At 33.6% G+C, this 15212-nt stretch overlaps 1 protein-coding gene across 1 annotated transcript in view; it reads right to left on the bottom strand.

Moving 5' to 3' along the window:
- LOC130655522 (F-BAR and double SH3 domains protein 2-like) overlaps positions 1-14033 on the bottom strand; it is a 52542-nt gene extending 38509 nt beyond the window's left edge. Inside the window, exon 1 of the mRNA XM_057458291.1 lies at positions 13901-14033. Coding sequence (XP_057314274.1) covers positions 13901-13933 — 33 coding nt within the window. The 5' untranslated portion in view covers positions 13934-14033. The remainder of the gene's footprint in view (positions 1-13900) is intronic.
- Positions 14034-15212: the final 1179 nt, after the last annotated feature.

The following is a 15212-nucleotide window of genomic DNA, read 5'->3' as shown; positions in this document are numbered from 1 at the left end:
GAGCTTGCCGTTAAAAGCCTCTTTGTGTTCTTTAGCTACAGCTAACTGCGTCTTTTCCATGTTTTTCTTAAAATCGGAATAGTGTTGTTGTTTTATAAAACGACATACTGCTGGAAACAGTAAAATTAATAACTTTTTTTGCAAAATCATTTCTTGCTCCTTTTTTGGTTTTAATTTAAACACAACTTTATGTGGATCTATATAAATATAGATGGCTATGAAAAGATCAATAACAAAGAAAAGTAAGTTTGGAAATTTAAGTGAAAAAAATATCTGTTGTATAAGTAGTATGAACAGCTAATTATACTGCATGCACTGTATATATAAGTATTCTGCATAGATAAATAGATGATCTGTCTATTTTATATGGTTAGCCTCACAAATTTTGAGGGATATACCCTGTCTATTATTTGCAGGAGGGGCCATGGTTTAGATTGGGAGTCCTAGCGTATTTAATGCTCATTTTGACCTACGCAGACCCAATTAGGGGCTGTGCTCTACCAGACAACTCCCCCAACATCCAACAGCCCATACAGTGTGCCTTTCTCCCAATTTCCCTCATATGGCACCCAAGCCATGTGAGAGAAATTGCGTCAAGGGGAATTTAAATCCTGTTCTCCCACACAAAATGCTAGAGTTTTAGCCATTAAACTATACCGTGCCATTGAAAACGGCTAACTATTCTGTTACAGGCTAATAATCAGTTCTCCTTTAGTGCCTAATTTACTTGAAAATCTTTCTTGAACCCTCCCAAAGATTTCTTAGAAAAAACTTGATTTTCAAAAATCTCACAAAAAGCACCATTGATTTATTAAATCCGCAAATTTATTATTAGTGTGTTTGCGTTGTTTTGTTTCAGTTGAATTTGTCAAACAAAACAATGACCAATCAGTTTCCTTAAAATGAAAACTTGCAACTAATCCAACTCCCCGAAAGAAATTTAAATTTGAGAATTCGAATCAAACAGGATAATAAACAATCAGGTGAATTCAATAAATTGATTTCAACAAAATAAATCCTGTCTTGTCCACAGGTTTCAAACTCATGTATGTTACTTGATTAACAAAGATATTAAAAACCAGCTTGATTAAACTTATATACATATATTTATATATAAATATACCTTGTGCATCACATGGCATTTATTTGTATCTTTACAATAAATTCCCTTTTCAAATAAAAGAAGAAAAGAGAGGTTAAAAAGACAATAATTAAACAACCTGGTTTTAATGCAGTTTATGGTAAAATGTATTCTTGTTTCTTATTTTAAACATACTTTTTTTTTAGATTAGCTGTTATCAGACCATGTACCATCATCATTTTCAAAATATTTTCAACATGAGAGTAAATTTTGAAGGGCTAAATACCGAAATATTCAAATGGTAATATGTATTTATTACTGAATTATTAAACAATGAACTACTTCATCAATCAAATTGAGCTCGTTCAGAAGATATTTTATTTGAATCGTCAAGTTTCTACATAGCAAGATTTGTATTCTGGAATTTCCAGAATTTTCCTCATTACTTTTAAAAATATCCAGTTAAAATTTAACTGTTATTTTAGAATACTTTATATAGCTATGTAAAATTTTAATTTTTTATTTATTGAGTTGTATTTTAACATTGCAAGTTAGTTAGTTATGTTTTTAAGATCTATTTCAAATTTTAAAATCTTTCAAACTAATGGCAAAAATCTTCAAGCCCTGGACTTCTTGTTTCATCACACCCTCCCTTCAAAAAAGTGACTTCATTTACAAAACTACTTCGTTTCCAACTCTCATTCGATATTCTTTAGAATCGTGATAGATGTATGTAAAATAGATTTTTTAATTATTTTCCACAAAGTTTGATTTATTTCACTTTTTCTAAAAAAGCCATTTCGTCTTTAAGATGTAATATCTAAAGAATCGTTGATTTTTTGAAAATAAAAAAAAACAGACCAGGATGGCATAGAAGAAGATAATGTTTACTTAGATATCTAATCAGTCTTCTTTTTGCTGGAGAATTAAATTTTTTTTAATTTTTCTACTTAAAATAAAAGATTTGAGGTGTTTTTTTTCCAGATAGTCATTTCTTTCAGAAAAGAAAATATAAAAGATTTTTTTAATTTTAAAATTTATACTCAAGAGAATGCTAGGTGTTAAAAACATTCATTCGTAACTCTTATTCAATTTGAAGGTGTGGAAGACCGATTAGAAAAAAAAGTAGTTATTTGGATAAAGTCAATATTCCCTTTCGAAAAATAAATAAATATTTCCCATTGGAAAGATCGTTGTTTCTTTAGTATAAATGGCTAACAAAAAAAATCGATTTTTTGTTACAATATAGGCATACCGTCACCTTAATTAAACAACCTAAGATCCCAACTAACTGTTAAATTTTGGTCAATTTCGAGATATTGAAACATACATAATTTTTGAACCGTTAATCGTAGAGAGTTAGGTGAAATAAGCCTTGTTTTAACAGCATTGTTAAAAATTTATTATTTGGTGTGGAATAGCTGTTTTACCCAGATTGCAAAAACGACCTGTTTATACCCAGGACAGCCGGATTATGTATGCAAGGCCTGATTTTGTTTTTTTTGCCCTGATTATGTCGTGGTGACGACATTATGAACGCTGATACAGTACTGGAATCAGAACACCTAACATCATGCGCGTATCCATTCTAGGCGATTACTAATAAGAATCAATTGGTGGTGGGGTCTACTTGTGTTAAACCAATCTTGCTGGTGAAATCATTGTGTTTAGAATAGTGGTATATATTGTGTTGTGTATAAATCAGTTGTGTTTATTTGGTGTTGCGTTATTAGAACTGTGAAGATAACCTACAGGTTAGTCATACACATATTGCGAGTTTAACAAATGGTAGGAGAGGAATAAAATTGCAAAGTATCATAGAGAAATGTCGAAAAGTTGGGTACCCCCACCATCATTGAATACAGAGTCCAGTTACAAAGGCTGGAAAAAAGAAGTTCAAATATGGCAAGCACTCACAGAACTAAAGCCGGAAAAACAAGGGCCAGCTATATTCATGGGTTTGAAAGGAACAGCTAAAGAAGCAGTATTGGAATTGGAAATTGAACAAAACAGTGCTACAAATGGGGCAAAAGCTATTACTGACAGATTGGAAAAAATTTACTTAAAGGATGAAAATCAAACTGTGTACCTGGCTTATGAAACCTTTGAAAAATTTAAACAACCCTCTTAGATGAGCATGAATGATTACCTTATAGAGTTTCAACGATTATATCACAAAATCCAAGTCCACCGTATGGAACTTCCTGATGGAGTTTTGGCATACCGAGTTTTACAAAGCGCTAATCTTGCACCAAGGCAGCAACAGTTGAGTAGAGCAACTATAAATGAATTACGCTATGATTCAATGGTATTACAGTTAAAGAAAATATTTGGTGATACTGTGGCCTCATCTGTGTCGAATGATGCTGTAAAGATAGAGCCTGTTTTACAGACAAGTGCAGATTCTACGGAACAGAATTACTTCACTAAAAAAGGTGGATATCAGCGTTCAAGGTTTAAAAGAGGAAGGGCTGCAGCACCAAATCAAAGATATGGATGGCGGAAAACCAGATCCTGTAACAGATGAATTTGGAAATATTTCAAAGTGCAATATTTGTCAGTTCATTTATCACTGGGCTGTGAATTGTCCTCATTCTTATGAGAGTCGGGAGTCTGAAGATGTGAAAAAGGAAGAGAGTCGTTCAAAAGTTACATTTTTTTCTAAAATTAAAGAAAGTGAAATGCAATCCCTTGTTGGTGAAACTTTGTCATGTGCAGTTTTAGACTGTGGTTGTACCAAAACAGTCTGTGGTAAGAATTGGTACCAATGTTTCATTGATAATATTGATAGTGATAAACTGCCAGAAGAGTATCCAGGTGGAACAAGATTCAAATTTGGAGATAGCGAAGCAGTTTGTTCCATAAAACGAGTAATCTTACCTGCAATCATTGGTTCAAAAGAGTTTAATCTAGAAACAGAAGTTGTACCCAATGAAATACCTTTGCTTTTGAGTCAAACATCTATGAGAAAAGCAGATACAGTTTTAGATTTTAGCAACGATACTGTTAAAATGTTCGGAGAATCCCATCCTTTAAAATTTACCACCACAAGTCACTGTTGCATACCTTTAAACAACAACAGAATAGAATTAGATGAAAAGAATTATAACCATTTGCTTCCTCAGGTTGCCTTGGTATGCGCAAGTGAAAAATCCAAAAAAAAAACAAGATCGTCAAACTTCATTGTCAGTTCTGTCATCCAAGTGCTGAGAAATTAAAATCTCTTATTAAAGCATCGAATTTCTTTTTAGAGGACCAGAGTGAAGTCATGAAATTAATTGATAATGTCTCACACTCTTGTAAAGCATGCCGTAAGTATAGAAAACCAAGACCCCGTCCTATTGTCGGCTTACCAATGTCGTCGGAATTCAATCAGTGTGTGGCTTTAGATTTAGTGCAACTTTCACAATCATTGTGGTTTATTCATATCATAGATACTTTCACAAGATTTTAATCTTCAAAGTTAACAAAAACAAAAGTAAAGATGTGATTACAGACATTATCTTTGAAATTTGGGTAGCAAGATTTGGTCAACCAAGAAAGTTTCTGGCTGACAATGGAGGAGAATTTATCAATAAAGTGTATGAAGAAATGTGTGAGCAATTTAATAGAGTTTTCCACAACAGCAGCCGGAAGTCCTTGGTCAAATGGGCTATGTGAGCGACACAATGGTATCATTAAGGAAATACTGAGTAAGATTATAGAGGATACAAAATGTACACCCAATCAAGCACTTTTCCAGGCTATTAGTGTCAAGAATTCTTTATCAAACAACAATGGATTTTCACCAAACCAGCTTGTTTTTGTAAAAACTATGACTATCCCTGCATCCTTACTGGTCAGTTACCAGCCATGAATAATACAGTTTTAAGTAAGACTGTGGCCCATAACCTTGCTGTGATGCATGCATCACGAAGAGCATTCATAGCAGCAGAATCTTCTTAAAGAATACTTAGAGCATTGTGGCATAATGTCCAGTGTTACAATTATGTGCAGTATGTAACTGGAGATAAAGTCTTTTATAAAAGAAAAGACAGTGAAAAATGGCATGGACGAGGCACTGTAATTGGACAAGCAAATAAACAAGTACTTGTCAAGCATGGTGAAAGTTATGTGAGAGTCCACATTTATCAGTTGCAAAAGGTAAATCAAGTAGTACATTCACAGAAACTATCACAAGACTCTGAAAAGAGCCCAGAAGTAACAACTATTCAGTTGGACAACTGTGTTTCACCGAAAGACGAAATTTTTGACATAGTTGATCTTGAAAGTAATACTACGGAAGTACCAGTAACAGAAGCACCAGTAACTGAGGATGCAGCTATTGATAACTCACAAACTAATGGGACACCAATAGAGGAAAGATCTAATGAAACATCAAAAAGTGAAACCACAGTCAATGAAAAAAGGCAATACGTCTATATTTCAAGAAATACCAAGTTAAAAACCAGAATCATCTATAAGCTGACTCCAGACAGTGAGTGGGGTAAAGGATTAGTTCACAGCAAAGCAGGTAAAGTGAGTAGAAAAGGAAAAGAAGGCAAGCAATATGGCAGCTGTTTAAATGTGCAAAATGAAGACACAGGTGAAATTAATTGGTTAGATTTCAAAAGATGTGTGAGTGAATGGCAACTGGTCATTGAAGCCAATTACACTGAAGAAGTATTATTAGCGATAAAAGCAACTATTGAAGACGAGGTCTTGAATGCGAAATTTAAAGAATTAACCAACTGTCAAGACAACAATGTTTTCTCCACTGTTGAAGACAGAAGTCAATCTAGAATATCCACAAGATGGGTAATTACAACAAAAAATATAGAGGCAACAAAATTGTCAAAGCTCGTTTGGTCATCAGAGGTTTTGAAGAAGAGGAGGTTCAAAATCTGACTAAAGAATCTGCAACATTTTCAAAAAAAAATCTGCGAATTATACTCACAATGTTAGCAACTAACGAATGGGAATGCCACACCTTAGATGTCAAAACAGCATTTCTTCAAGGTAACCCGATTGATAGAGAAGTAATTATAAAGCCCCCAAAGGAAGTAAACGTAATAGGGGTTCTTTGGAAATTGAATAAAGTAGTATATGGCCTTGCTGATGCTTCAAGAGCTTGGTATTTACGAGTAAAGGAACAGTTAATTAGTTTGGGAATGAAAATGTCTTTATTTGATGAGGCTTTATTTTATTGGGTTCAAGATGACTGTTGTCAAAGATTGATCGTAATACATTTTGATGATTTTCTTTAGGGAGGATTTTCAAGTAAAAGTCATTGCATCCATTAGAAAATTATTTCGAGTTGGGTCAGAGAATTGTAGTAATTTTAAATATGTTGGAGTCAACATACAACAATTTAATAGTTCTATTGAGTAATGACCAAAGCAAATATGTGGCAAGCATGGAACAGGTTGAGATTCAAAGCACCAAAAACAAACATCAAGAACTCTCATATGAAGAGCAATCTAAGTTCTGACGTATTTTTGGGCAATTAAATTGGGTATCTTCTCAATCAAGGCCAGATATTTCTTTTGATGTTTGTCAGTTAAGCACAACGTTAAACAGTGCAAATTTTGATGATGTTATGAGAGCTAATAAATTGGTAAAGAAGTTGAAATTGGATCCTGATAATTGCCTAAAATTTTGGAAGTTGAAACCTCCATTACAATTAATCTTGTATGCTGACGCCTCATTTGGAAATCTACATGACGGAAGCTCGCAAAGTGGAATTTTTGTTTTTCTTAAAGGTGTTGAGAACACCATGACACCTATCACATGGCAGTCAAAAAAGATTAAGAGAGTTGTGCGTAGCACACTTCCAGCAGAAACCTTAGCACTTGTTAATGGTATTGATGTATCTGGGTGAAAAATGTAATAATGGAAATTTTGAAGACAGATCTAGAAGGTATCTTGTGCAACACAGATAACTAATAAAATCTTTGTATATAAAGCCGCACATTCAACAAAAGCTTGTGCTACAAAATGGTCATGATGAGTAGTGGTGACCAATCAAATGTTGTGTTTACAAAATGTTTTATTATAAAGTTTTTTTTTTGAGTTTTATTTTTTATAATTCGTTGCTGAAACACCACTTAGCACTTGGCATCACACAACTAAGGACCCAAGAAAGTATAGTCTTCGGTAACTATTTGATCAAGACTTGTATAGTAGACGGCATTGGTGAAAAGCCAATTTCTCCCCAGGACCACTATACTAAGCGAGTAAGAGTCGCTATAAATTCCTCCCATAGCCGCATAAACTGAACAACGTGCAGAAAAGAAAATAGAGGGAGATTGTTAATCTTCCATTCTAGGCGATTACTAATAAGAATCAATTGGTGGTGGGGTTTCCTTGTGTTGAACCAATCTTGCTGGTGAAATCATTGTGTTTAGAATAGTGGTATATATTGGTGGTATATATTGTCGTGTGTAAATCAATTGGGTTTATTTGGTGTTGCATTATTAGGAGAACTGTGAAGATAACCTACAGGTTAGTCATCATCATCATCATCATTCTTGGCTTAACGTCCGTTTTCCATGCTAGCATGGGTTGGACGGTGTATATTAATGACCCTCTTAGTCATACACATATTGTGAGTTTAACAGTATCATGCGCGCTTGAAATCCGAAATCCAATCGTGTCCATCGCAATTGAAAAAATGTTAACGCAGAACTGAAGAATAATTTTATTGAGAATGTATGGCTGGAACAACAGGTCTATCGATAAAATTGATAGGCCTGCAACAACATAAAATAATAATAAAAAATAACAACAGAGGAGGGTGTTATGCCAAGCATATTTTTCTTTGTATTTTCACATAACGCATGCAGTTTATAATTTTTAGTTGCGAAGAAAAAATAATAATAATTTGTCTCACTAGAAAAATGTAACTAAGCACTCAAGGTGAAAAGATAAAAATACTTAATACTTAAAAAAATTAAAAATACTTAAAAAACGTATTTTTAAAAGTTAGGCAGCAAGAATTTTTCTTTTGTAGTTTTGAAAGCTGTGCAGCAAGAATTATTCTTGTGCTGTTTTCAAAGTTATAGAGCAGCAAGTTATAATTAGGCTGTTTCGAAATTTATACAGCAAATTATTATTGTCCCACTAAAATTAATGAAAAAAAAACAAAAGTGATTTTACTAAAAAAGTTTAGTGTTCTTTTAATGTTTTTTGCACAGTCTTCTCTTAAAATCTAAATTTAAGTGCAAAAATTTTTCCGGACTATAGTTTAGTTGACAATATTTAAAGTCTTTTGAGGCATTAAAAATATTTATTAAAATTCATAACGGAGAAGGGTGCTATGACAAACTTATTCTACTAAAAGTCTTGCAGTATTAAATTTTAGTAAGCGTAATTTTAAACACATATAATAATCATAACGTAGGAGGGTGTTACAACAATAATAATCTTTTTTTCACAAGATGGGATAAGAAAATGTTTGTTTGTTTTCTTTTTTTTTTCTTTAAACTTTTTTGCTTGATATTTTAGGCCTGTAGAACAACTAATTAAGTTGGAGTCGTCTAAACAAGAAAGAAGCTTACAACAACGAAAATAAATATTTATATTAAATAACGTTATTCTATCATGACATTAATTAGGCGGTGCACAAAAAATGTACGGTTAGTGTCCGCTCAGGTTGAAAGTGTCACTCAGTCGGTCGGTCGGTCAATAAGAATATTGCATTTTTTTAAAAAAATACTCTTTTTTTTTAAAAACTATAAACTATAATCACTAAACTGTACAAGAGTGAACATCGTTTCTCCGGTCGTATAGCTACCATTTTCAACATCCTTCAGTCGCGCATCCTAACTGAGTAGCTTGGTAACAAATAATAGGTTACTCTAATACTCGGGGGTCTCTTGCCTCGTGCGCCGTGCCGTAATACTATAATGGGTTAGATATTGTTCCGGCGCACTATACTGTTTTTCATATGATAGAATAAGAATAAACAAACGTGAACTCAAAAGTAAGAAATACCTGTATTGGGAAATTATGGTAATCCAAAAATTGTAATATAAAACTTACTTTCTAAATATCTTCTCCTCTGCAGTTCGGGATAAGGTACGGATACGGAAACAGTTTCCGTATATGGAAACCCTCTAAAAAGAGAAACTGTTTCCGAATTTGGAAACCTTTTATTTTTGTTTTTCTCGTAAAACAGAAATGGTTTCCAACTTTGGAAACTGTGTTAAAAACAGAAAAAGGAAATAGTTTCCTAATTTAGAAACCGTATAAAAAAAGTTCTGTTTTCGGAATCATTTTCATGTTATCTTTTCTGCGTATAACATATTTTGATGATATGCAAAAATGAATATCTGTACCATCACAAACTCAAACATAAAAGGCTATCATATATTCAAATTGCATCCCCATCCGTGAGTAGAAATGATCGTAGAAGAAGAAGTTGGTAACAGCTATGACCCAAATGCTATGGTAGTTGTGGTGCCACGTTTAAATAATATCAATCCTGCTCTTCACAATGAAGTTTGTTACAAGGCTAGAAAGGGAATGCCGACGCAAACAGTGAGTCTCAATGCTGGAAAAATCATTGGCAGAGTCCCAGCAAATATTGGAAAAATATTTTGTGATTTATTAAAAAATGCTGACGTAAAAAAAATCACATGCTTGTCAGTAGAAGCACCTCGACAAAGCAAAAATCCATCACAACGGCAATCATTTAAGCGCAACTTGAAGGGATATGATAGACGAGGAGGAGGAGCTGTGATCCCGTGTATGTATTACAGTACAGTCCAGATGTAAGAGTACGCGTACGCTCAACTTGCAAAAAAAATTGCTTTCATTAAAAAAAACAATAGGATAGCAAGTTCCTTTCAAATTGCACGAAAATAATTGCTTCATGTTAAAAACAAAAGAATAGCAAGAAACATTGTTTAAAAACAATACTCTGCGCGAGAAAAAATTAAACGCGAAGGCCATTGAATTTTTATTTTTTTTAACAACAAAACTAATTATAGTAACGCGATTTTAATCTCGATATATTTAAAAAACACAACCTCTTTTAAAAAAACAACAAATCCAATGATCTAAATATTGAAAAAAAATAATGCTACTTTTAAAACTTTTAGTAATACTTCTTTACCGTCGAAACATATTTTTTAACATGCAAAACTTTTAAAAGTTCTTTTTATAAAAAGCAACGTTTAGCAACTCAAACGGAAAAACCCTACGTTCAGGACTTTTCCCTTTGCGATAAGATTTCGAAAACAAATTAAATTTTAATACCAAAGAAAGAAAAAATCTAAAAATATAACTTTTGACGTTTTATAGTATCACGCTACATTTTATTGTTAAAAATATTGTCTTTGTTTTTTCTAGCGCGCAACAGCTCTATCTCTTAAAAGATTTAAATAATGCATCTCACTGTCTTTTTAGTTTTCGCGCAAATCTTTTATTTTATAAAACTATCAAACAATGACTCACCGTGTCACATTGATAAAGTTGATAACATTTTAAATACTTAAAACACTATCTAACGAACCTTTCATATCGCCGTTCTTCGTTCTTAAACTTTTAAAATGCGATCTAAAAAAACATTTCTATCGCCGTTTTTCGTTTTTAAACATTTAAAATGCGATCTAAAAAAGCTTTTCTATAGCGTTTTTTCGTTTTTAAACTTTCAAAATGCGATCTAAAAAAACATTTCTATCCCCGTTTTTCGTTTTTAAACTTTTAAAATGCGATCTAAAAAAAACATTTCTATCGCCGTTTTTCGTTTTTAAACTTTCAAAATGCAATCTAAAAAAACATTTCTATAGCAGTTTTTCGTTTTTAAACTTTCAAAATGCGATCTAAGAAAACATTTCTACCGCCGTTTTTCGTTTTTAAACTTTTAAAATGCGATCTAAAAAAACATTTCTATCGCCGTTTTTCGTTTTTAAACTTTTAAAATGTGATCTAAAAAACATTTCTATCGCTGTTTTTCATTTTTAAACTTTTAAAATGCGATCTAAAAAAGTTTTTCTATCAAAATTAAAGTTTCTATCTTTGTTATAATATAATAATTTCTATCGCTTAAAAGCTTTATTTAACCCGCGCAACCAACAATGCCTTCTTGCTAGTTTATTTAGTTTCCACGCAAAACTTTTGTTTAATAAAAATATTAAACAATGGCTCTTCGTGTCACATTGATAGAGTTGATAACATATGCAATATGCTATTGGGAATAGTTATGTTAACACTATTTGACAATAGTTACGCGCAGTTAAAATAAGCTATTTTTTCTTCAATAATCTTTTGTTTATTACGCGCAAGTTAATGACTTACAAGACTCGCAAGATAATTAATAAGAACAAAGACAAACAACTACCGCCTCCGAGAAAAAGGTGTGAAACTTGAGCGTATGCATACGCTTACATCTGGACTGTACTGTATCTCTTACTACGATTTAAAACAGCAAATTTTAATGCCTGACGAAATTAAAACCTTATTCGACGAATCCCTCACAACAAGCCGTAATGGAAGAAAAGGTCATTATCAAAGTGGTGACGCCCTGCTGGAAGAAGTTAATATGAATGCAAAATCCTGGGTTATTGGTGTCCCAACAAACAAACAATGGTTACGAAGTTTCTGGAATCTGGCCAAAACAACTTTGGAAAACCCTAAAAACTGGTTCCTGATAAGTCAGGCAATACTACCTCGATAAAACGAGTAGTCCAAAACGATGGTACAGAAACTTCTCAGCCAAAAGAAATTTCCAACACATTCAATTCATTTTTTGTCAGTGTTGGTGCCAAACTAGCCTCTAAATTTTCTTCTGACACTACTTTGTGGCGCCGTAGATTAGTGGTTATAGCTCTCGTACTCTGTGCGGGAGACCGGGGTTCGATTCCTCTTGACGGCGATTCAACATGGGCGAGTGAATGTTACCATAGCCCTGGGTTAACCCAAGCCATGTGAGGGAAATTGGGAAGATGGCACACTGTGTGGGCCGTTGGATGTTGCCGGGAGTTGTCTAGTAGAGCGCGGGCCCTAATTGGGTCTGCGTCACTAAAAAATGAGCATTAAATACTCTAGGACTCTCCATCTCTCTATCTCTCCATCTCTCCATCTCTCCATCTCTCCATCTCTCCATCTCTCCATCTATCCATCTATCTATCTATCTATCTACACGACACGATTTTCGGTGGGCTCGTATTGAGACCAAAAGTGTCGAAAAAATAATTAGTTCACTAAAACTTAATAAAGCTACAGGCTTGGACGGAATTGGTTCACGACTGCTAAAAGCAGGTTCGTCAGTTTTAAGTATTTATTTATCAAGTCTTTTCAACAAATCTTTATTTACTGGTTATGTACCTAAATGTTGGAAGACTAAAAGGGTCTCGCCTATTTTTAAAAGTGGCAATAAAACAGATCCTTCTAATTAACGGCCTATCTCCATTTTGCCAATTCCTATGAAAATTTTTGAAAAGTTAGTGCATGAGCAAATGTCTCATTTTATTTCTGAGCACAACTTCCTGATTGACAGACAGTCCGGATTTCGAAAACTCTTTTCCACAGACACTGCAGTAGTCGATGTCTCTGATTTTATTCTTACTGAGCTCGACCAACATAACTTTGTTTGTGCTGTGCTCATTGACCTTAAAAAAGCTTTTGACACTGTTGATCATAAAATTTTGTTAAAAAAACTATGGTGTTTTGGCATCAGAGATGCTGCCTTTGACTGGTTCGAGTCCTACTTAACGGGCCGAATGCAGCTGACTCTTGTAAACGACACAGGATCAGATCTGCTTCATGAAGACGCTTTTGGGGTGCCGCAGGGATCTGCGTTGGGGCCCCTGCTCTTCCTTTTGTATATTGATGACTTAAAATCTGTAATCAATTCAAACTACCACCATCTATATGCAGATGATACAATAATTATTTCGTCTCATAAAAACTTGGATACCCTTGTCTCCCAGGTCGAGTTAGAACTTTCGCAAGTCGACCTCTGGCTGAATAATAACAAAATGACTATTAATACGGACAAAACTGAAACAATCTTTTTCGGCAACCACAGCCAGCTAAAAAAAATTTGAGAACAAAACTATCAACTATATGGGTATTCCTTTGAAGAGGAGCTTCAAAAAACAGGTTCACACTTCCCTTAGTCAACACGGAATTTGGCAAAAAAGCCTTCCCATTTAGAGCTGCAAAAGTGTGGAATAATCTTCCAGACTAAGTGCCTGTGATGGAAGTCTGCTTTCGTTTAAGACTTCCATCTCTAATGTATTTGGCAAATTCTAATGGAGATCACTTTTTAACTTTTTAAATTTTGTTTTTTATTCTTTTTCTTTTTCACAGATTATAAATGTTACTATGTTTGATTGAGCTGAGGCAGTCTAAGGTTTATCATTTTTTGTTTCTTTTTTGTTCTAGTGGCCCCCAGTGGAAACAATCCACTAACTATAGGTTTTTGTGATTTTCTGGGCTATATATATATATATATATATATATATATATATATATATATATATATATATATATATATATATATATATATATATATATATATATATATATATATATATATATATATATATATATATATATATATATATATATATATATATATATATATATATATATATATATATATATATATATATATATATATATATATATATATATATATATATATATATATATATATATATATGTATTTATAAACAGGGCAAGCTGGAGTGAATAATCCGGGTAGAACATAGCTGGCTAGCTAGCTAGCTAGATAAGTTTTTTTTGCTGTAGCTATGTCCAACATCAAAAATGTCTGCCCTGACTAAGCTGGCTATTATAGCTAACCACATAACAAAAATATAAATGTACCTTTCTTTGGGCAGGAACAGGTGGTGTTGTCATTTTCCATTAAATGTTTTAGGTTTTAATCAGTTTAAATCAAGTTTGTTTAAATTAAAGCCCAGCATCATACTTTTCGCTACGATTCCGCCATTACGTTTTTCTAAAATGGCAAAATACACGTTAACCGAAAACATAGATCGGGTCCATGCGGGCGAGAGCCTTCTCGTTCCCACCCAGAGATTAAACCGACAAAAATAATCTATATTATAATCCCCGTATACGTTTGTCTCTGTCTGTCTCTGTCTGTCTGTCTGTCTGTCTGTCTGTCTGTCTGTCTGTCTGTCTGTCTGTCTGTCTGTCTGTCTGTCTGTCTGTCTGTCTGTCTGTCTGTCTGTCTGTCTGTCTGTCTGTCTGTCTGTCTGTCTGTCTGTCTGTCTGTCTGTCTGTCTGTCTGTCTGTCTGTCTGTCTGTCTGTCTGTCTGTCTGTCTGTCTGTCTGTCTGTCTGTCTGTCTGTCTGTCTGTCTGTCTGTCTGTCTGTCTGTCTGTCTGTCTGTCTGTCTGTCTGTCTGTCTGTCTGTCTGTCTGTCTGTCTGTCTGTCTGTCTGTCTGTCTGTCTGTCTGTCTGTCTGTCTGTCTGTCTGTCTGTCTGTCTGTCTGTCATGCAAAATGGTAGCTTAGTTTCGCAATAGCGAGAAGCACGTAATGCGGTATAAAAACGGGCTAACGAATATCTATATAATAATACGCCAGTTCTCTCTGTCTGTATGTCTGTCTGTGACTTTTGCAAAGTGGATTATATTCTCCACAATTTTCTTTAACAAATTCTATAAAACATCGCCTATAAAATTGTTCTGTAATTTAACAAACTTTAACGTTAAAATAGTCTTGACGTCAAAGGAAAGATTTTTTTTTTTTTTATAGAAATGATCAATATCTTATATTAAATAATTATCAACTTTACAAGTGACAAGAAAATAGCTAGCTAAACAGCAAAACAAAGTTCTCCGTTTCTCAGACTGATATAGTACAGGCGATTGTGCGTAGTATAATCGAGTTTCAATATATTGAAACATAAAAATTTTAGAAAATCTCTCAGTTGACAAGTTGGCTCGTTGCATTTGATATCTCGAGACAATCAACATCTACTTTTATCAACCTTCGTTTTGTATTTCTTGATCCTCGAATACAGAGTATTGCTGAACGCAGTAAACAAAATGATAATTTCGTCCGAAGCCAATTTGTAACGGTACTTTGTTCTAGATTTCTTTTTTCTGCTACTTTATGCGACAGAGTGGAGATAAAATGTTCTGTCTCTCGACTGGATCCCCCATATGGTGT

The sequence above is a fragment of the Hydractinia symbiolongicarpus genome, chromosome 8, assembly GCF_029227915.1.
Source record: "Hydractinia symbiolongicarpus strain clone_291-10 chromosome 8, HSymV2.1, whole genome shotgun sequence".
NCBI lineage: Eukaryota > Metazoa > Cnidaria > Hydrozoa > Anthoathecata > Hydractiniidae > Hydractinia > Hydractinia symbiolongicarpus.
This window is presented reverse-complemented; position numbering and strand designations above follow the sequence as displayed.